The following is a 23495-nucleotide window of genomic DNA, read 5'->3' on the forward strand; positions in this document are numbered from 1 at the left end:
TTTTAAATATTTATAAAAAAATAACAAAAAAATTATTAACACTTTCTTTCTTCAACAGGTTCGATTCTTTTCCTCATCACCTGTTTCATGTTGGAGGGTAAACCTCAAGCCTCAGCCGAGGAAAAGGCTGAAAATGGTTTGGAAGTTCCTGCTAGAAATATTCAGGGACATGACAACTCTGTCTTCTCAAACGATGAACCTCCTGCCTATCCCAATGGCAAATCCAATACAGCTCTACCCAATCACTTGCAAATGTACAATAACAACACAAATTCCCATAAACCTCAAATACAAGAGAGCAGTAGACTGTAGGTTATATCTCTAAACATCGCTTAGTATTTCCCAACAAAAAATCAAAATTGTTAAATAATTTCTCTCTATTTCTATTTAGTTTATAAGTTCAGCTCATGTTTTTTATACAAAAAAATACTCATTAAAAAAAAACAACAAAAAATCATTTAATTAAAGTTAATACATAACAAAATTTTCTTTTATGTTAAGTTAATTATAATGTTTGTTTGTTTTTCGTGTCTCCTCATCTAACAAGTATTAGTAGTTACAATTAAATAACATTATATTTTGGTTTTAGCTATTAAAAAAAATAAAGGCACTTTGTTAGTAATAAAACTAAATGCAGTTATATTTGTTAATAAAAAATTGTTATTAAATAGTTTTTAAAATAAAAAAATTTTATAAAACACAATAAAATATCTATAGTTTTACTTTTAATGATGGAAAAAAACGTTACATTTCAAAAATAAACAACAATATTACTCATACGTCAACTCTCTGCGTGTTAATTGCCACTTTATTTACAAAGACAACCTTAAACATATGGTAGCTCTCTTATTTTTGCTAACCCGTTGTGTTTGTTGCGTTTTTTTTTATACTGGCAACACTTAGTTTATTTATTTTGACAATATTATACATATGGCAACACTTTTGTTTTGCCCAAATAAAATCAGCAATGTTGCCATGTAAGAATATATTTTTTCCATTAAACATTTTTCTTTTATTTTTATTTTTAACTCAGTTGTGTTTTCTTCTCACTACTGCCATCTGTTAGAGTATTTGTGTGCATCATATTGTTTTAGTTTGATTATGGTTGTTGTCTTTGCTTAGTATAAATTGGTACTTTTATAGAAAACAATGTTGTCAATACATTAACATATATATTCATCGGTTTTAGTTTTGGAATGTGTTATCTCAGCGTTTCTTTTACTGCAATGTGTAATTAATTATATTGTTTAGCTGCAAATAATACATTTAATAAAAATGAAATAAATATTAATAGTTGAATTTTTTTTTGTATTTAAATTTCCATCACTTAACATTATAAATCACAAATTAAGATAAGACTCAATCCATAGAATATATCAATTGAATCGGAATCACTTTTAACCTGAATATTTCAGTCCTTAAATTCCTGGACACACTCTTCTTTGCACAATGCAAAGGATAAAACGATGTTTGTCACATCAGAAATACACCAGTTTATCTGTTGTTAATCGAACTCATGACCTCCATACTGACGAACTAGAACTCTAACATCTAAACTGTGGAGGCACTTACTTTAAAGAACATCTTATAAGTTTCTCTATTCCCACAATAATTGGAACTCCACTACGGAATAACCAGATTCCCAATAGCCTGTAAACTCAGCAACAGCAACCAAATGTTTTTACGCACTTAGTTCGTTCCCACGACAAGTGGATCTCCGCTCCGGAACGACCCGATTCTTAATCGTCCAAAGATTGTCAACTCACTTAGTTTGTTTTTAGTTCGGGGGTAAATTTGTTATCAGATCAATCAATCTATTTATTTATTTATTTATTTATCTATCTATCTATCTATCTATCTATCTATCTATCTATCTATCTATCTATCTATCTATCTATCTATCTATCTATCTATCTATCTATCTATCTATCTATCTATCTATCTATCTATCTATCTATCTATCTATCTATCTATCTATCTATCTATCTATCTAAATATCTATATATTTATTTATCTATCTATATTTCTATCTATCAATCTATCTACCTATAACAGAACTATTGTTTTGCTATTTTTATTCCACACTTAATAAATTTTATAATTATTTACTTTCATCAATAATCTTACCTTCATTTCAAAGTGTTTCGCAAAAGCTTAACTATCTAACTAACTTACCTTTAATTTATAAAATTTGTTCAAACATTTTCTTTTTTCAATACTTACCATTAACAAACTATAAAGAAAAAAACAAAATAAATACTTACCCAGCACCATCACCCCTTAAAAACACACACTCACATAATAATTCTTTAATGTATGAGAAAATCTGCTTTTCTACACATACACACACCTAAACAAGTAACTTTATTTCTTTTACACACATTTTCCCAACTAAATAGAAAATCCAACCAACTGGTAAGACAACCAACAAACAACTAAATTCATTGCTTGCTGTTACACTCGTATTTAAGCTTTTTGTGCGGCCAACAAACAACAACTGATATTTGCGGCGAATAATAACGGCAAATGCCGAACGCCTGACGTTGAGTAATATTTCAAACACAATTGAGTGTTATTTTGGTGGCGTGTGTGTGTGAGTGTATGCTAACGTTGGCAGCAGCTGCAGCGCAGGCAAACGAACGATTGATGTAGATATTACGCCTTGATATGATACTTTAGCATTTACTACGTTTCAGTTGAGATTTAAGGTTCCAATCATAGACGTCGACATAGTTGTACGTATTTTTTTTTAATTAATTCCTGTTTTTCCAATTTTATTTGTTCTTGTTTTTTTTTTTTTTGTTAATTATGTTTGAAAGTTATGATAAAGATACACACAAGTAATATAAAAATGTATAATTAATCAGAAAACTATTTAAACAACAATAAATTTCCGTAATTTATAAATGGCGTTGCAAAATAGTAAAAGAAAAAAATGGTGTACAGAAAAAAAAATTAAGAGACCAACCCGTCTTCTATATAGTATTACACAACAACTTTAAAGTGTTTGCAAAAGTTTATAAAACAATTTTATTGACAAATAATTTATTTATGAAAAAAGATATTTTGCTGATTTAATATTTATAAAAGAAACACGGTTTTTATTGTTTTTTTTCTACTTTTATGTCTCCTTTTTCTTGTATAAGTTTCATTGTTGTTGTAGTAGTTGTTCTTATGCCGTGTGATTTGATGGCGTAGTTTGTTGCTGCTCTTGTTTTTATTGTAATTGTTGTTTTAGGTTATTCAAGAGGAGACGACAGGCAGACAAACACACATAGCAACAACTAAATTGTTTTTGTTTTTGTTATTATTGTTTTTTCTCATACTTTTATAATACGAAGTGTATGAAAATGTGTGTTTTTTTGTATTGTAATTGTTTGCTATACTGTTATACACACCACTTTTTGTACTTGTATTATTTTTTGTTGTTGTTGCTATTTGTGGCTGCAATTTTTGTCGGTATACATTAACAAATTTTCATTTCTTAAAACATTTTTTTTATAATCACACCCTGCTTAAATTTAGAGTTGGCTTTGTTTAAACATATTGTAGGAATAAAATTATTAAACAATTTATATTATTTAAAAGAAAATTGTTAAATGAAAAGATGCCTTCCAATTTTTTTAAGTGTTGCTAATACTAAACGTATAAAAAAACACAAAATCTAGGCAAATAAACGGTAAGTATTGTTGCAACTTAAAAAAAATTAAAGAAATATTAAAATAGTTTTAGCATTAAGTGTTTTAAGTAGTTATTTTCAAAGTGTTATAGACGTTAAACTATTTTTAATGTAAATTGTAAGTTTTGTAAAAAAATAATAAAGAGTTGCCTTATCATGTGAAAATTGTAATAGTCTCTTGACAGGTCCCTATTGGTATAGGAATGTAAAGCAAATATTGATCGAAAAAGTGAACGAATTTGTTATATGTTTTAAAATAGCGATAATGAGCGAAAATTTAGTAGAAATTAGTACCATGCATTTGAAAATAGTGTTGCCACATACTCTAACTATAAAATTGGCCATAGTTTTCATTTTGGTTTAACTTTTGGACAACTTAAAAAAGAGATCAACATGGGCCGTCAAATTCGACTGATTCCGCTCTAACGCTCTAGTTAATGGGTTTTTGGCAAGCCGTTTAGAAAATGGAGAGATTTCGTTATTATTAAGCGAAGAAGAAAAAATCAGCTGTGTTATTGACTTGACCCTAATTATGGATGAAGGCTGAGAAAACTGATTAGAATTTAAGGGAGGTTCTACAATATTTCCAAAATAACATAACATTTAATGCTGTTGTTGTTGCAGCAGTGACACCTGTAAACTCGTTGCTAAGTTGACAATTATTGCTCGTTTTTTGGTGAACTACGAGTCGTTCCGGTTCGAAGAACCGATTGTTGTGGGAACGTAACATAGTTTCGCTTGCTGTGGAAACGAATCTAAACGAGTTGTTTTGATGTTATAGATGATCTAACTAAAGATCTTTCTTAATATTTACTTTCTCTGACCCACTTATATTTCCAAGAATCGCTTCCCACCAATTAAGTTCTCTGCTTATTTGGCAAATCAATTTGCTAGTATGTCTTCCATACTTTATACATTCCCAATTGTTTTAAAATCCCTACTTTAGGCGAACATTGACATTGTCTTTGGATGATCTCATCAAGTTATGCTTGCACATATTTCAGTTGGATGTGAGTCCTATAACACCCAGAGAGAGAGGAGATATGAAGTAACCGAAATCATTACGAAAAAGTCTTCATAACTTAGAAGCTACGCGTTTCGGACTACATCACTAGAAAGAGGTATCGTGTTTGTTTGACATTTATCCGATAATATGTTCTCCGGATTTAAGCTGAATAACTGTCTATATCTGACATTTATCTATTACATCAGGATAGAACCTCAACTCATACTGAGGACACCACCATTTTAGAGGGTTTTAAATGCACAACAATTGGATTGGGGACTATTTACATTTTCATTAATTTTTTGCTGCGCAAGGACCCTTGTAGTGTAGCCAACTTAGCGACAGCAATACAAACTTCAAGGTTTTCTCTAGCAAAGAATTATCGCCCATAATGGAACGGTTGCATAGGAATATTGCTAAGTTCTATAATAATCTACTTAACATTCCTAATTTAGAGTTAATTTCCTAAAAAAATGTAATCCCAAAACTACTTGAATTTTAGTATTCAGATGCAATTTACTGTCCGAAAATACTATGTCAAGATAAATTAAAAGCATGATTCATTATTATACATAATCGTGCGATTTAAATGTGACAGAATTCTCACCCACTCAAAAACAAATCGTCATAATAATGAATCGTTGAAAAGAAGTGTCTCCCACTCAAACTGAAGCGTAGCAAAATGTGTTGCTAATTTAGCTATTTTTGAAGATTCAAATACATGATCTTTAAATTGATCAGCTTTTGGTATAAAAACTTGCTGAAATTTTAATCAGTGTGAGATCATTTATACCTATAAATTTAAGTAGTGAATTACTACTGCAATTGAATAGGGAATTTAAAAACTTTAAAAAGATAGTCGTTTTAGTACCTGAAATGAAAATGAGATCATTTCAATATTTAAGTTACCTGTGCGCGATTAGTGCAGCTGAAATAAACCATCCATTAATATGTTAATAATTACTGTTAGTTTTAAACTTAAAACACCAAATCCATAAGTATGGGATAAACGAGTTTAATATAGTGCCCATTTTAAGAAGACTATGTTTTAAATATTAAAACTTTAAGAGTTATTTGAATTAGATATAACTGTTATTCCATGACAATAATTTTATTGTTTATTTATTTTTTTTGAAACTTATGATAATTTGCATTTTAGCCATTTAACCTTTGAAAATTAAGTCAAACACATAATTTTGTAAGGAAAATTAACTCCTAAGAACATTTTACAATTAAATTACTGTTAAGTGGGTTATTTTTTTACATTTCAATGCAAATACTGTTATACCAAAGTGTAATTATGTCAACATTTCCATCTCTGATACTTAATTATAAGATTTTCTATGAGTAAGTTATTTTATAGAGATATGTATAGGAAAATACTATTATTCACAAATTAATTATTATTTAAACATACTTTACATCCCTGTTTTCAATATTTTTTCTATAAAAACAAATTTTTTTCTTACCCATTACTTGTTATACACTAAAGTTTTATTATATAAACTTTTCCATCCCTGTTTAAAATATCAAGTGTCATCTTTGTTGCTGGAACATTTGTGATTCCTTCCAATATTTTCGATATTATTTTAATGCACTTTTTTTATAAACATTTTATTATAAAAATGTATACTATTTTTGTTTACTTTATAAATATAATTTACACTTTAATTTCTTACGGAAAAATACATCAAAATACTAACGAACGCGTTAAACAGACACGAACCACAACCACCCGACAATCCGAACGAAAACACACTCAAGCGAATTAAATACAAAAAAAAAAAACACACACACACACGAAACAAATGCTGCTTATGTTGACGCTTAGCTACGCTGCCCGCGCAGTAGCTGCGCTCATACAAGAAAATCACTTAAAAAGTGACGTGCTAGTAGTTTTTTCAATTTTGCTTTAGTTGCAATTTCGCGTTCGTTTGATATTAAAGTTCTTTATGGAATGTGTGTAGTAATTTTTATTATTTATTAAAAATTTAAAGTTTTTATTAAAATTAAATAATTTATATAATAAAAAAGCGTTTAATGAATGAAACTTAATAAAAATCGTAAAGAAAAAAGTATTAAATCGTTTTAAAAAGAGCTTAAAATAACAAAAAAAAAATTGTTAAAAGCAAACCATGTGGTTTTAAGTGAAATAAAAAAAAGTAATGAATACATATATAAACTTAAACTTATTAAAGGGTTTTTGTAAAATTAAAGGTAGTTTTATTAGTGCTTTAAATAATTATTAATACATTTTTGTTTAAATCTGAAGATTATTATCAAATTCTCACGTTTTTTTGTGAATCCTTATGGTTGGTTTGTGTGTTCTATGTTTAAACGAGCATGGGTGTGTGTATGTGTGTTGTTTTTGTCTTCTGCCGGCTGATCTTAAAGAATTTTATCATCTTTTTGTTTGATTTTTTTATATTGGTGGGGTTGTTGTTTTTGTTGCTAACAAAATTATGTTTTTTTCCTAAGTGTTGCTAACTATTTTGCATGTTATTTATTGTTGAGCCATATTTCTTTTGTTTATAATTTTATTTACAGTGTGTCAAAATTAAAATCTTACAAATTATGTTCTTTTTAAAGTTTTTATTAAAAATAAAGTGGTTCTCTGTAAATGTTTCGTAATTAAATATATTTATATCGCAATCTAAATGAAAAATTAATAAATTATACTATATTCATTGCAAATATGTAATAAAAGATCAGGAAATGTTGTTTATATAGCAATCTATAGACTAGATTATAGTTAAGACTACTACTGATCGTATACATATTCGACTTTAGTCCAGACTATAGATAAACAGAATAGACTATAGCCTTTAGGCAGTGTTGTTGCTGTTGTAGCAGCGTCACCTGTAAAGTCGGTGTGGCTGGATTGACAATCCTTGCTCGTTGTTCGTTGAATTCTGAGAGAAGAACCGATTGTCGTGGGAACGTAGGCAGTGTTGTTGTTGTAACAAGTTGGCTGGAACTAGATGTTCTTCCCTAGGGGAAAAACTTTCTGTTGATAAAGCTGTTGCTGAGTTAATAATTTTTGGCCGATTGATAATCGGGTTGTTCCGGAGCGGAGATCCTATGGTTGTGGGAACGCGCAGGCATTGTAGATTACACTATGTCGTGACTTGCATATAATCAAGGTTATAGACTACACTGGCGACCAGACTATAGACTAGTATTCAAATGGATTGCTCCGTATTATGATTCGAATGAAAAAGCTTTCGAAATACAATGACATTTAAGATACAAATTTGACAATTTTTGATTTCGTATGCCAAGAGATTATATTTTTTTTAAGGTAGACAATATTTAGCACCTTCAATCTACAGCTGATACTATAAAATAGCCTATATACCAGACTGTAGAGTATTTTCCTATATAAACAATTAAAAAAACCTTAATTTTGTTTTCTTTTCTTTACAGTTTTGATAATTTTATTACAAATTCAAATATGTTTTACTAATCTCCAGTTATCGAGAAGAAAAGTAAAGATTTTAATTTTAAGAAAGAAGAAAATTCGTTAACCAAACAAACGTAGAAATGACCGATGCACAATATGAAGCTAAATATCAAGAAATGCAAAAATATGTACCATTCATACAGCGTGTCATTGATAGACTTAAAGTTAACAATGAACAACAGCCGGATAAACCGCGCCAAGCGCAATTACAAAAAATGGAAATGTTACATGATTTGCTAACGAATAAAGCAAAAAAGTAAGTCGAAATAATAAAGGATTGATTGAATGTTTAGAAATCAGTTTAAAGAAATTTCAAAAAATTTAATATTTGTTTCTTTTGTTTGCTCTTATTTTCAAAGGATCCGAATAGAGACTTTAATAAAATGTGAAGGCGTTTTAATTAAGTTACATAACAAAATTGAAAAGGTATGTTTGATTTTCTTATTTTAAAGAATTTTTCTTTTATTTGTTTTAAATTTTATATATTTTTTTAATTTTATATTTTTCTTTTTTTTTTCAAAAATGTTAAAGCAATCCACTTTATTGCAGAATGAAGATAATGTATTAAATAATGTTAAATTGAAGAACAAAACTCCACAGCCTTCCAGTACGGCAACCAGTAGTAATAGTAATAATAAAAATACCAAAGTTTTAACAACAGAAGAAGATATTTGTGGGCCCGCCAGTCCGCCTCCTGAAATAATAGCAGATGTTATAGAACAACCGGTAGAAATACCCACCGAAAGACGTTGTTCTCCTATATTGCTAAAGGAGCCAGTAAAAAGTATAAACGATAAAACTCTATCGCATAAAACAGAAGATACAAAACATTCCACTAGTGAACAGTTTCAAAATTTAAGACAAAAAGTCTTTTCCTCGGATAATAAACAACAAAATAAACCCTCGGCGGGACCACAACCAACACATCAACATCACCATAATCATCACAATAGAACACATCATGATAATCGTTCAAGTCATTCGCAACATCATACACATCATCAGACGAAGCATTTAAATATATCGCGTCAAAATAGTCCCTTTTCTAAAGATAATAAAACATCCGCTACAGGCAATGCTGCCAAATTGCAAACCGTTAAAGTGGTGATAACAGAACCCTTACCGGCTCATGTTAAACAACAACATTTTCCATCTTCCAAACCATTTCTACCCAGAGCTTCAATATGCCACAATAATTTAAGAACACTGGCGCAAGTATTACCTACAGACGATGACAACAATGAGGCCTATAGTCCGGAAGAATGTTGGGAACAATACAATGAATCACATAATAAACGTAGCAGCGGCTATGCAGCATCATCAGTACCCGTTTTCTCACGTCTAGGTGCCAAAGTTACAGACGAAGTGAAATTGGAGAGTCCTAGTGGCAGTAAACCACCAGGACGTTATACACCTATACCAGATGTTTTAAAAAGTCCTCCTCTCTCTGTTAATGATATCAATAATCTTTTAATTGAGTCTGGAGCCGATAAAATAGCTAAAGATATTTCCGAAATAGGCACTAGAAGGACCACAAAAGTCGAGGATTTGTCACCTAATAATTCCTTTGAATTTGTGCGTAAAAAATTACAACAAACAGCACGTCTTAACTCTCCCATAACAGGCGATAGAGATGAACGTAATATGTCTCCTTTGCCGCCTGAAAGATTGGCCTTAAAATACAATCCTCATCCCAGGCAAGAGAGATTGATATCTATATCCTCTACCGAGGGCAGTGAATGCAGTTCCCATTCGAAAATAAATGATCCAAGACTTAAATATAAATTAAACAGCAGCAGCAGTACTATAAATTCTCCTTCTCCCATGGTCAGTCCAAATGTAAATGTTTTACCAGCCATTAATCTTAATGATCCCCGGCTAAAGAAACAGAATCTTTTAAACAACACGCCACCCCTACACTCGTCTACTCCCATAATGAATTATCCAGCAACAACTAATTTAAGTTATGCTGGACGTAAAGATCCTAGAATATCTAGAGTAACAGCAAATAGTAATCACAATTTGACTCCCAACAGAAGTGCCAGCCTTAATCAAACACAATATAGTTCTGAAGAAAATTGGGATTCGGATGAGGAAACAAAAGCTAAACCCTTAACTAAAGTAGATCCTAGGCTGGCTAAAAGAGAACAAACTCCTGTGCAGAAGCCTTACGAAAGAGAGGAGAGATCGTTTAATTCTAAACCTCCACCCAATAGAAGAAATAGTTTAAGTCAATCGCGTTATCAAATGGAGGCAAAATCTTTTGAACGAGCTAATAGTCAGCCCAGATTTCAAGCGGATGACGGAGGACGCAACCATAGAGCTAAAAGTCAAACACGTTTTGTGCCAGATACTACAAAAGATAAGTTACCCATTAGGGATCAAAGTGTAAGCAGACAAGATTCTTTGGAAGGCAAACAAACGTCTGTTAATAAAGACTCGGATAAAAATAATAAGAAAGATAAAAAAGCTAAAAACATACAAAAAACCTGGACAACACATACTGTTCCCAATCCTCCTAAATCGGATACCGAAGAAGATTGGGATTCTGAACCGGAAGAATCTAAAGAAAAACCTAAAGTTTCAGCTGAAACTAATAAAGTTATAGAAAAGCAATCAGAGCCAATTGATAAATCCCCCGTGCCGCCAGTTGTAATGACTGCTTTTCATAAACATAACTCACCCTCGGCTATAGTAAGTCCTGTACACAATATACCCCCCTTGGCGAACTACAACCAGTTGCCTCCGCCCATGGGGACTTACAATCATCCACCACCCGCCATACAAACGGGACCACTTAACCATACTTTTCCTGCGCATAATGCAAACGTCCAAAATCGTTTTAGTTCTTTGCTAAATGACAAATCCGAAAGAATTAAATATTTTGAGGCGAAAAAACAAAAAACCACACAACCTAGAACCTATAAAGAGTTCCGAGAGGCTAAAGAAAGAGCACTAGCGCAAGAGACGGCCCTCAAGAAAGCGGCAGAAGAAGCTGAAGCTAAAAAGAAAGCATTAGAGTTGAAAGAAACCGAAAAAGAGAAAGAGTTAAATGCTAATGACAAGCAAGAAACGGGCAATAAAAAGTTGGAGGAAATGAAAAAAGATAAAAAACCAAATAACAATGATGGTGCAAAAGCTTCGGCTGTCACAAAGAAAGTTGTTGTACCGACAGAATCAGCTTTAGACAAAATGTATCGAACACAAAATTTCAATACCACATTCTCCAAAGGTAATTTAAGTTTTAAAATACCCAAAAAGAAAACAGAAGAGAAAACTAAAGAGGAGAGCGCAAAATCGGATATCGCAGCTAATGTTAGTTTGGAAAACGAAAAGGTAGTAGATAAAGAGAAAACAAATGAAAAGCATAAACAGGAGGAAACCAAAGATAAACAACAAGAAGAAAGCAAACAAACTGCAAATAATAAGAAGCCGTTGGTAACCACTCCTACTGCAAAGCAAATGGAAACCAAAGCTAAAGAAATAAATAAACAACAAGAGGAAACTGTGACCGGCAAGCAGTTGGAAAGCAAAGTTAAAGAAGTTAATAATAAAAAAGCGAAGGAAACTAAAACTAACCAAGAAGTAGATAAGGAAAAACAAAAAACTAAAGAAGTTTCTAAAGAGGAAAAAGATAAATGTAATCAAGAAATAGAAAAAGATGAAAAAACTTCAGACACCCAAAAAACCATAGAAAGTGCAAAAGAAACAACAAAGGAAACCACCAATAATGAAAATAATAAAAAGAATACACGTGATCCTAGATGTAGACCAAAACCAGCAGCAAATACAAAGGATAAAGCAAAAGAAACAGAAAAAGCAACTGAAAAAGAAACAGAAACAGAAAAACAATCTGAAAAAGAAAAACCAACAGAAACTGCTAAAGAAAACTTTGAAATGCTTTCACAAATTGTCATAACCTCGTCAGAAAATGAGGTCATACTTAAGCCGCAACATAATATAAGTGCTCTCGATAAATTCAATAAATTAACACAAGAATTAACACCCAAACCACAAAGAGTCTTGAGGAGACGCAATACCATGGTGGTATTCGATAGTGCTCCTCTAGTGGACAAAGAAAAATTGAGAAAAGCCAATGCTTTACTATTCGAAGATGTGCAAGAAGAAGAGAAACGCAAGCGCAAACAAGCCGAAGAGGAAAGAATAAATGCTAGACGCAATCGAAATCTAGAGGAAATGTTTAAGAAAACCGATGATAATTGCACCGTCTCAACGCAAAATATTATTACAGGAAAGAGAAGAACACGGGCCACCATTAATTTCAATGAAACAGCCTGTGCCATATCAGTGTTTAAACATGTGACCTTGAAAGATGCGGCCACAAGTAAAGTGAGTGAAACAACAACAACAACAACACCAGCAGCTAAAAATACAAGATCAAATAACAAACAAAAAGCGTCAAAACCACAAGAAGATCATAACAATACGGACGATAGTGATGAAGATGATGATGAAAGGGAACAAGCTAAGAACAAGAAGGAAACTAAAGCCAATAAAAACAAAAATACAAAAGAAACTAAACAAAAACAAGATGAGGCAAGCAAGGAAGCAGAAAAAACTAAAGCCACTAATGAAACAGAAAACAAATCGAAAGCGGTCAAAAAAAGAACTCAAGCAAATAAAAAACTACAGCCGGGAAAAAACACGGAAACTCCTATAACTGCAGCAGCTAGTGGTAGTAATAATGAAACTACCTTTAAGCCTATAGCTGCAACAAACGAAGAAGAGCATCAAAATTGTGCCGTTTCCTCAACATCCACCGAGGAACCAGCCAGCTGTTCTAATGCTATTAAGGAGACCTCCCTTAAAAAGGAAGCAGATGACAATGAACCTACCAGCACGGCCAACAAGTCTAATAATCCTACACCCACACCTGAAGCTAATGTTCATGTACTCAATGAAATAGTCGATCAAATACTCAAACCTAATGCTGATAGAGATCATATTTTAGGTTTGTTGGGCCAGATATTAAGTGATGAAAGACTGGAACTTATAAAATCTTTAATAGAGTCCAGTCATAGACAAACCGAAGAAGCGGAGGAAAATAAACAAGAAACGAATAATGAAAAAGAGATTAAAAAAGAAAAAACACAAGCAAACAATATGCAAAATCAACAAACAAATGAGGAAGAGGAAGAAGAGGAGGAGGAAGAAGATGATCCAGAAGATTTAAAACCTCTAAAACCTAAAGCAACAACAGTAGCGGAAGAGGGAGTAAGGAAAGCAAGAGGAGCGAAAAAAAATCAAAAGAAACGCAGTGAGCTAGAAAGATTAAATGATGACATCAGAGATATGTTTATATGTGAGGGTGTATTGACGGCCACTGGACGGCGTATGTGTACCATTATGGGCAAGGAAGTGGAAACGGAAAGCAGCAAAAAGTCTACGAAAGAAAACAAAGACAATGAAACGAATCAACAGGAAATGGTAGGCAAAAGAAAAGAAGAAAAACTTAAGCCGCCAACAAGCAACCGACCCCTCAGACGATCTCTAAGAGGTTGTAACACTAATGAAGATACCAATGATGATGATGATGAAGCCTTATCTATATTTTCACGTACTACAGAGGAGTCCCTAGATAACACTAATACCAGTTTTAATACGGACAGTACACCGCAAAGAAAAATGCCCATATTAAAGCCAAATACACCCATTAAAATACCCGAGGAAGAGGTACAGGAAGCTCCCAAGAAAACCAACAAAAATAATAAAAGAAAATCCGTTACCAAGTCCAATGTAAGAAATAAAAAAGCTAAAACTAAAGAAGAATCCGAAACAGAAGATAGAGATACTGAAACCGAAGTGGACGAAGAGGAACAGGAGGAGGAAGAAGAGAATTCGTTAAAAACAAAACCTAAAAATAAATCCGCCATTAAGAACACCAATCTACACTGGCATAATCAATCAAAATTCACCAACTGGTGCATGATTTGTGAAAAGAAAATCCCCACCAATAAAGGTTCATTACACTACAAAATGCATCATGGTGAAAATTATATATCACGCTTGGCTCCCGTCTTGCTGCAGCAATTTAAAAAAGGAAAATGCAATCAACCCATATTTGGTGTTAAGAAGACACAAAGACAACCTTCCTGGTTCTTTAGATGTCCCTTCTGTCTTAACTACTTCAATACGCCCCTGCCTCTCTGGCTCGAACACTTTCAAAATCATACAGTGGAATTTCGTTATGAATGCTGCAAATGTCATTATTGCAGCAATCGTAGAATGACAGTGGCGCGTCATGTTAAGACTTGCGAGGGTGGCAGCATTGTTACTTCGATGGTTAAGCTTAATAAACCCACTGAAATAAATGCTCATGTTTGTCATCTTTGTAATTTTATACAATTGAAGAGGATCAACTTGGAAAGACACTATATAGAACAGCATCATTTGGATAAGAAAAAAGTGGAGTTGTTGGGTTATACCGTCACCTTGTTCGATGTGGCAAATGTGGAATGTGTTACTGAGGATAGGGCTATCGAAAGAGAGAATGAAGCCTGGAAGGAAATAGAAAAAGATGAACAGATTATTGATATAGAAGATGATGAGGAAATATCTGAAAGATCTGCGGCAGAAGAAACTAAAGGTTCAGAAAATGAGACTACAACTTCCAAGAAGCAATCGCCAGAAGCGGAAGTAACAAAGGAGAGTGAAAAAGATGCCAAAGAAACTAATACTGATGAGGATCGAGAAACTGTAAACAAACCTAAAGAAACTGCAAAAGAATCGGAAGAAAAGCTAAAGGTAAAACGTGTATTGGAGTTGGAAAAATCCAAAGATTTGGAAAAACTTAAACAATCCGTAGCCGATAAGAATTCTAATGAAAATCAGCAAAAACTATCTAAAGAAACTGACAAAGAGAAGGAATTAGTACAAGTTGAAACTGCTGCCACTAACAACAACACAACAATGCTGGATGAGAGGAACAACAAAGAGACAGACAAGTCAATTCCAACCGAAATAACTAAAGAAGAAAGTAAAAAGAAGGAGAAAGTTTTACAAACACAACTACAACCTGCTAAAACTAAAGATTCCAGCAAGAAGCAGGAAATAAGCAAAACCAAACCAACCGAAAACGAACCAGCAACAGATAAAACTGAAGACAACCAAAAAGAAGCAGACAAAGAAGAAATATCAAATGAAAGTGTTTTAAAAGAACCAACAGAAACCGAAGACCTAACAGAGACAGAGAAAGAAACAAACAATGATAACTTCAGTACAAATAAACTAAACAAGGAAGAAATCTTAAAGCCGGAAACTCCAATTAAAACTTTAACAAAAGAACAAGAAAAACTGAAGAAAATACCAACCAAACAGGAAGAAAAAACAAACAAGGTTATAGATTTCGACTCGAGCGATAGTGAACCCTTAATTAATAAAGATTTGGAGGTAGTAAATAAAACAGCGACGGCACAAGATCTACAAGATGAACTCTTAGCTTTGGCGGCACAAGCAGCTGATGAAGTTAATGCTACAGAAACCACTAAGGAGTCACATACTAATCTACAAAATGAGCTATTGGCTTTGGCAGCACAAGCAGCTGAAGAAGATCCCACAGAAACGCCAAAAATTTGCCTAGAAGAGGAGGAAGAAACACAAAACTCTGAGGCAAGTAGTAAGGAGTCACAAATAAACTTAAATCCAAAGGATTGGGAACATGAAATCTCCAATGAAACTAAAAAACTACCTACACCCCAAACTACCATGTCGGATCTTATAGCAAGTTCCATAGATTTGATTTACAAAAGAGGTGATAGCAGCAAACGCAAATCTATATGTTTGGAAGCTTCTGAAGCCAAAAAACTTAAACAAAATGCCTCAAATGCTTTCATGCCTAGTCGTGAAGAGAACAGCAACTCCCCCACCATACAAATATTGGCTCAATCCATTATCAACATAGAAGAACAGGCCAATGAAGATGGTGTACGGCAGGCTAACAAACCCATAACCATGGCGGAGAGATTAAGTCAACGTTTTAAAGATTTACAACAACCTACGGAAGTGAAACAAACTGAAGCTAAAGAAAATGCCTTTGAGAAACTTGTAAATGAAACGGTTAAGGACTTGGAACAAGAAACGCACACGGCAATGCCACCATTAATATGGAAGAAAAAGGATGTCCCTAAACCAATAGTGTATAATGATATAACTGTTATCAGTGATGATGAGGATTGGGAAGATATAGAAATAACAGAAACTGCTCCTACGGTTAGTGCCACGAATACAGGTAATATACCCAAGTCCAAGAATAAGGGTCTTTTCCAGAAATTTGGTTTATTAAGGGGTAATAACAAAAACACCAAAAAACATTTAACACCCATGGGATTTTTACCCAAAAAGAAAAGCCTAAAAGAGAAAATTCCCTCCAACAATAACGGCACTATTTTAAACACACCACCACCAACCACTACAATAACAACTAAAAATCAAACAAACACCAACACTTCCCCCAACTTTAGTTCAACAACTAATACGCCACTAACTAATACAACTGCTCATATAGGTTTTAAACCTGTTATCAATATCATGGATGATCTTTTGCCCGATTCACCCTGTAATGATCCCATAGATTTAGTGCCGGGCTTGGCTCCTCTAGAACCTTTACAAGATCTTAATGATATTTCCTCGATATTGGATTCCAATCTAAGTGCTGTGAATATAAATGCAGCCGATCAACACACCAGCATAGAAGATGCATTAGATTTTGTTTCCGAGCAACAGGCCCATGATAAACAACAGACAAAATGCTCCAGCAAAATCTCCATAAATAATATCTCACATGTGGGCTATTCTCTGCAGTTGACGGGAGATAATCCTTTTAAATTCTATTGTTTATTAAAGAATTGTTCATTTTTATACTCGAGTGATTTGGTGGGTTTGGAAACGCATTTCATGTGTGAACATCAACATATTAAATGGAATGGTTATTGTTTAATGTGTCACGAGCAATGTTTTCCCCAGGAAAATGCCAATAAAGAATATTCCATAACCCAAGAAATACGTCATATGATGGAGAAACATGCACACAAACCTTTATTGGATCTTAATAACGATTCTACCCAGCATTCTACCACCTCTAGTCAGGGTAGCGAGGAAAGACCGAAAATTAAGCTACGGCGTTTAACAGGCGACTGTCTTTCACGTTCTACACCCGATATGGAGGTTAAAGGTAATGAGAGTGCGAGTGTATTAAGTTCTGCTGCTCCCTTAACCATGTTGGGGGCATTATTGGTGGCCAAACCTAAACCGCCCACCAAGGACATGCCTCCTCAACCACAAATGCCCTTAACGGAGCCCTTACTATTAAATGCTGGTCCTGCTGTAGCTTTTAATAATGTCAGTAAAGATTTTCTCATCACCTCGGTAACCTCTTCGGCTCCCAACCAACAAACACCTTTACAAATTTCCAATGTTATAAGTTTGAATCCCAACACAAACACTGAACAATTACAATTGCCCAAAATTTCTAATGTACGCACTCTGGCACCCAAAGTGGGTAGTTTATGGACGCAGCAAATAGAAAAGGAGCGTGTAGAATTGGTAGAAGCTGCCGCCGAATCTCTAGAGGTTTCTAATATCTTGGCAAATGCTGGCAATCCCTGTACCGAAAGAGAAGTACCACGCAATTTAGACGACTCACCGGTAATTGTGGCCGAAACATTGCCTTTGGCCCAAAACAAAACCGGAGATTTTGTAATAACCCAAACCGTGTCGGCTCAGTACAATGATCAATCATCGGCGGCATTGGGTTTTAATATTTCCATAGCTGCCTCTACTGCCAATAATAATAATGCACCAACTAACGAAACCATGAACTCACCTAGTTCTAACTTTACCATAACTTCACGTCAATATAAATGTATGGGTAGTGGTTGTAAATTTGTCAGTCGCGTCCCAGTGGCCATGAGTGATCATTTGCGTTTTCATGAACGGAGAAATTTCTCCAATAAACATGACTATTTGGCTTGTGGTTTCTGTTTCTATTGTGCCACAGATGTTGAGGATTATATGAAACATGCCGATCAGTTTCATATTATCAATAAAACTTTAAACAAACTTGCAGCAACATCGGCCGCAAATACTGCAACAACAACAGCAGCAGTTAATACCAATAAGTCAACGCAAGGTAATATAACAACCACAGCTTCAACAACGACGTCTGCCCTTAATACTGTTTCCCCTAAGCCGGCGGCCAATAAAGAAAAAGACACCGCCATTTCCTTAAAGGAAAAAATACAAGATATATTAAACAGTGGCGGCAATGTGGTAATTACCGACAAGAGAAATGCCAAATTTATACAAAATCAAATTTCCAAACATTTCCCAGAACCTGAAGAAGTTTACCTTCGTAAATTAAGAGAAACCATAGAGGAAACTGTAGGACCCACCGGTTTGGCAGGTAAGCTAAAGAATTCTTTTAAATATTTTCTTAAACTTAAAAAATTTCTTTCTCTCTATCTCCCTTTTTCTCTCTAGATGATAAACTCTATCGTTGTGTTATTAAAAACTGTCAGACCCAGCTAACCGAGAGTAATTTTCTAACGCATGTCATGTATCACATCTCTAGCATGGGTGGTAATCCCAATAATTACACCTATAAATGTCCACATTGTACAGCACAATATCATCGTCCTGCGGGCATTAAAGCTCATATCAAAAATCATGCACGTAATCGTTACTTTTGCTATTTATGTGATCAAACTTCCACCAATCCGGGTCAATTGCTGAAACATTTCTCGGAAAAACATTGGCACACTTTAAATATGTATACCAAAGAGCTGCTTAAACCGAAAATTTCCAATGATGCTTTAGGCACTGTATTAGATTCCGGCTATTATGTGGCCTATACTCAAGATCTAAGCGATGAGGAATTAAGAAAATTTGGTGAAAAATTAATATTAGAATGGCAGCGCAAGAAGTCGGGTTCTAAAACTCATTTCAAATCTAGCGAGATAGATTTATTGCCCTTATCGGCCATATTCCAGCGTGAAGTCAATTGTGGCGAGTGTAAATACAAAACCAAAGTACGCACCAATATGCTCAGACACTTGCAAATGCATAAACAAAATCCCGATTTGAGTAATAAAACTGATGCCACTAAAGCCTACAGTGTGGATCCTGTAAATCCAGTGCCTTGTTTAAACAGCAGCGAAAGATTTTTCGATAAAATGACCAATTTAGCTTCATCTTCCTTAATACCTTCCTCTTCCACAACAGCCGCAGCATCGGCTACATCCACAGCACCGAAACCAGCCTTTAAAATTCCCTACAGCTTTTTATCAGAAAGTAAATGTTATACTTGTGGCTGTCCTGGCTGCAATTATCATACCATTTCGGTGGATTTATTCCGTGCCCATTTAAATGCTTTGCATTCGAATAATGTAACATATCGTTGCACTTTTTGTCTGGAGGAAATCTGTAAGAGAGGCATTACTATTGAGCGGATTTTAAATCATTTACGTTTTCATGGCGCCACTCTATTTCGTTGTGAAGAATGTAATTATATTCATTATTTGCGTTATGTGGTGGAGAGACATATTAATGAGAAGCATGCCAGTTCCAAAGTGAATATTGTTACGCATGAGCGTTCCGACGAAGACGACGCAGAGGGTAATACAACGATGGTGGCATTTGCAGGTGAGTAAAATTGAAAATTAACTATAGTCTAGACTATAGACTAGAGTGTAACCTTGACTTTAGACTAGACTATAGACTAGTCTAAAGGCTATAGACTAGACTATAGACTAGACTATGAATATAGAATATAATATAGACTTAACTATGACTGGACTTGGCTATAAACTAGAACTGATCTAGAACTCAACTAGAACTAAACTGTACTTGAACTGAACTAGACTAAGAACTGAACTAGGACTGAACTAGATCTGAACTAGAACTGAACTGGAACTGAACTAGAACTGAACTAGAACTGAACTAGAACTGAACTAGAACTGAACTAGAACTGAACTAGAACTGAACTAGAACTGAACTAGAACTGAACTAGAACTGAACTAGAACTGAACTAGAACTGAACTAGAACTGAACTAGAACTGAACTAGAACTGAACTAGAACTAAACTAGAACTGAACTAGAACTGAACCAGAACTGAACTAGAACTGAATTAGAACTGGACTAGAACTAAACATAAACTGAACTAGAGCTTATAAGGCTACTGTCCAGACTAATAATAACTTAAAATTTATTTCCTCTTCTTTTAGGCAAAAAATATAAAGATACTTTGGATACCAATCAATCAACTGCTGGAACTTCTAGTCCTGTAACACGTTCAACCAACAGTGACAATGCAGCCCCAAAACCTATAGTAACTTATGTAAATTCAGCCAAAACGAAAGGTAAGTGGGTGTGTGATGTATGCGGCCATCGCTCTACCACTGTGGGACAAATGCAAACCCATTGCCAGCAACAGCATGGTGTTAAAAATCAATATAAATGTGCCCACTGTACCTTTGGATCTCATCAGCTGTCACAAATTCTTTCGCACATCGATGAGAAACATGCGGGCAAGACAAGAGAAGCCCGTTATATGTATCATAGATCTGTTAATAACAATGAAGATGTGGCCGATACAAGGCCACTGTGGCAAAGAAACGATCCCACTCGTGTTAGACATATACGTGGAATTTTAATGGAAGATGAAGAAGAGTCGGAGGAATATCGCAAAAAGTTACAGTTAGAGAATAATGAGGGCGAGGAGGATGATGAGGACCAATCGGTGGATGTGGAAACACAAGATGACGAAGCGCATAATGCAAATTATATTTCGGGCTATGAGTTTGGCTGTTATCATTGTGCTTTTAAAACACAAATATTTGAGGATTTAAAGAATTTACATTACAATGAAGTTCACAATCAACAGCAGGAGTTGGCCAAACCATTCTGGTTTCGTTTGCTTAGAAGGCTGTGTTGTCCGGAATGTCGTAATTTTACTGGTAGTAACAGTGAACTGCAGCAGCATTTATTAAGTGTGCACAAAAAGTCACGTTACTTTGCAGCCGATGTGACGATGGCGGAAAATGATGACAACTGTCAAAGGTTACTGTGTGGTTACTGTTCCTTTCACTGTGCTAATGTTGAAAACTTGTACAAGCATCATTTGCGTGTTCAGCATTGGCCCCAAGACATACGTATTGATAATAATGAACAGATTATGGATATTTTAGCTTTAGGCAAACCGGAAGTGTCCTATCAGTGCACTTTGTGTGCCGATATCTTTTCCAATCGCGTGGCTATTGTACAGCATGCCTGTAATATGCATGCGGGCGAGGAGAGTTTCTCCTTTAGGGAGCTTAGCAATACTCTGATCTATCGTTGTAGCAGCTGCTGCTTTACCAGTACCTCTGAAATGGACCTGATGAGACATATGATCGATCATTATGGTCGCTTTAAGAATTGTAATTTTTGTGGCCAACAGCAAAGTTCCTTCAATGTTTATATGCAGCATTGTTATGCGGAACATAAGCAGGAAATACAAAAGTTTAGAACCATTTATCCGTTCCGAGAAATACGCAAATTTTTACTACAAATATTAGTAATATTTCCCAGTGGTCTGGTGCTCAATAAACGTAATCTTTTAAATACTAAATACGGAAAAACGGTAATAATAGATGAGTTATATGAGGAGATATATAAAATATCACAACAGCCGCCTATACCAAGGCTATCGATAGCACGTTTAGTGGCGCGCAAATCTATAGAAGCTCAACAGAAACAAGTGGATTATACCGCTAATGCTACGCCTCAAGATGAAATTTTAGAAGCCATGCAATCTAGGCCCAAAAGTGTAACCAAAAGAAGACGCACGGTGGTTTTAAGTGTAGAGGATTCTGTCGCCAGCACAAGCTCTAACACTTTATTGAAACCTAAAATCTCGGTAATTGAAAATAAAACTCCAGCCGCCATTAGAAAAAGAAGAACCACAGTAGATCATGAAAATTTAATGACACAACCACAACAAATAGCCAATGAATTTAGTGCTCCCTTGCAATTGGCTAAAATCTCAAAACGTAGACGCACGGTGGCAGTGGACCGTGACACTTTATTCTCTTCCAACTTAACCTCTAACACCAGCAATTCCTTACTAATCGAAAAGGAGTTAAATAATAAAAAACGCAAATTCTCTAATACACCCACACACTCACCAAAACATTCAACTGAACATAGTTATCCACAAAATTTAGACGTTGAACCCTTTTCCTATTATGGTCAAACGCCTGAGCAATTAGATTTAACTAAAATCTATACTAAAGTAGCTATAGGAGGCATAAAAACTCCCTTAACTATAGATAAATTTAAGCTATTGTTTAATATTGATTGTCAGTTAAAATTAACTAAATGTGATGCCGTAGAAGAAGACGAAGAAGAAGGTAAAAAGTTAATGGCCTATAATGGTTATAAACATATTAAAAAAGCCTGTCCTGCAAGCCATAAGATAAAGTTTAATTGAAGAAACTCAAAAAAAGATAAGGAAAGTTATAAACTTTCTTTTTATAAGTAAAAACAATAATAAGACTCTTAGTTAATAAGTCAGCATCCTAAATGAAAGTTAGGATATATATATTTTTTAAGTTGTTTTACTTAACGTTAAGTACCTTTAAATGCCCTTAAACTGTTAAACAAGTTAAATTTTTGTCTGTTTAAACTCCTTTAAAAAGAAAAAGCTATAGACCAATATTTAAAAACAAACTGTATATAAACAAGTTATTTGTTTAGTTCTCTGTTACTGCCTCTATATACCAGGATCTAATTTTAGGTTATGTATGGCAGGCGTTAAAAAATGAGCTCTCTGCTTGAGAGAAAAAGCAGAGCTTAACAAAATTTTATTATCCCTGTTAAGATTTAAGTTATGTTACTTCCTTTTTTTCCCAAATTATTATTATTATTACAACTATTATTTTTTGAATATAGGAGTAATTTTTTTATATTAATTATTATTATTATAACACTTAAAAAACTTTTATTATTATCTATATTATTTAACTGAAATAAATGTAAATAATTGAGCAACTTAATCCCACAATATGTATATATATATGTATGTCTCACCACTAATATATGTTTATGCTGCAAATGATGAAAAAGAAACGGCTGTCTGCTTATATTCTCTAGACGTTTTCTTCAAAATGGCTTGGAATAAGAGCAAGGCGCTGTTAAAAGACCGAAACGAAACAAAATGATGTTATGAAGTTGCTATGTTTTCTTTCAGGCAAGATAATAGACTGAATTCCCAAATATATTTTCAACGATTAACGAAATCTTGGCGTATGAAGCTTATTATAACACTCTACCCTTGATAACTCAACTCTTAA

The 23495-nt window shown here is 33.9% G+C and overlaps 2 protein-coding genes and 1 long non-coding RNA gene across 7 annotated transcripts in view; 2 read left to right on the forward strand and 1 right to left on the reverse strand.

The window, feature by feature from the left end:
* The window catches only part of LOC111679753 (putative metabolite transport protein HI_1104), a 31139-nt gene extending 30512 nt beyond the window's left edge, over positions 1-627 (forward strand). The window contains exon 5 of the mRNA XM_046947410.1: positions 59-627. Within this exon, the coding sequence (XP_046803366.1) occupies positions 59-312 (254 nt within the window). The 3' untranslated portion in view covers positions 313-627. The remainder of the gene's footprint in view (positions 1-58) is intronic.
* Positions 463-3514, reverse strand: LOC124419093. The gene is made up of 2 exons (XR_006940397.1): positions 2265-3514; positions 463-1251 (listed from the first exon to the last, which is right to left on the reverse strand). It is a non-coding gene; the product is annotated as an uncharacterized LOC124419093 (long non-coding RNA).
* On the forward strand, positions 2642-23174 carry LOC111679764. Of its 5 annotated transcripts, XM_046947409.1 has the most exons (7): positions 3651-3679; positions 8112-8404; positions 8508-8574; positions 8680-16396; positions 16673-18568; positions 18646-19806; positions 20388-23174. In XM_046947409.1, exons 2-7 carry the CDS (start codon positions 8229-8231, stop codon positions 22631-22633), a joined length of 13263 nt encoding a protein of 4420 aa, XP_046803365.1. In that variant the 5' UTR covers positions 3651-3679; positions 8112-8228; the 3' UTR covers positions 22634-23174. The 5 variants fall into 5 exon arrangements, with proteins under 5 accessions (XP_046803363.1, XP_046803365.1, XP_046803362.1 ...); XM_046947407.1 differs by lacking the exon at positions 3651-3679 and adding an exon at positions 2642-2735 and having other exon boundaries at positions 8680-18568; XM_046947406.1 differs by having other exon boundaries at positions 8680-18568.
* Positions 23175-23495: the final 321 nt, after the last annotated feature.

This window comes from Lucilia cuprina, chromosome 3 (genome assembly GCF_022045245.1).
Source record: "Lucilia cuprina isolate Lc7/37 chromosome 3, ASM2204524v1, whole genome shotgun sequence".
Lineage (NCBI taxonomy): Eukaryota > Metazoa > Arthropoda > Insecta > Diptera > Calliphoridae > Lucilia > Lucilia cuprina.

What these genes read in the sequence shown, in the direction of transcription:
- LOC111679764 (XM_046947407.1), top strand. Translation starts at nt 8,229, where the DNA reads ATGACCGATGCACAATATGAAGCTAAATATCAAGAAATGCAAAAATAT. An exon ending in AGGACCCACCGGTTTGGCAG is followed by an intron (nt 18,569 to 18,645) that starts GTAAGCTAAAGA and finishes TTTTCTCTCTAG; the next exon opens with ATGATAAACTCTATCGTTGT. An exon ending in AACGATGGTGGCATTTGCAG is followed by an intron (nt 19,807 to 20,387) that starts GTGAGTAAAATT and finishes CTCTTCTTTTAG; the next exon opens with GCAAAAAATATAAAGATACT.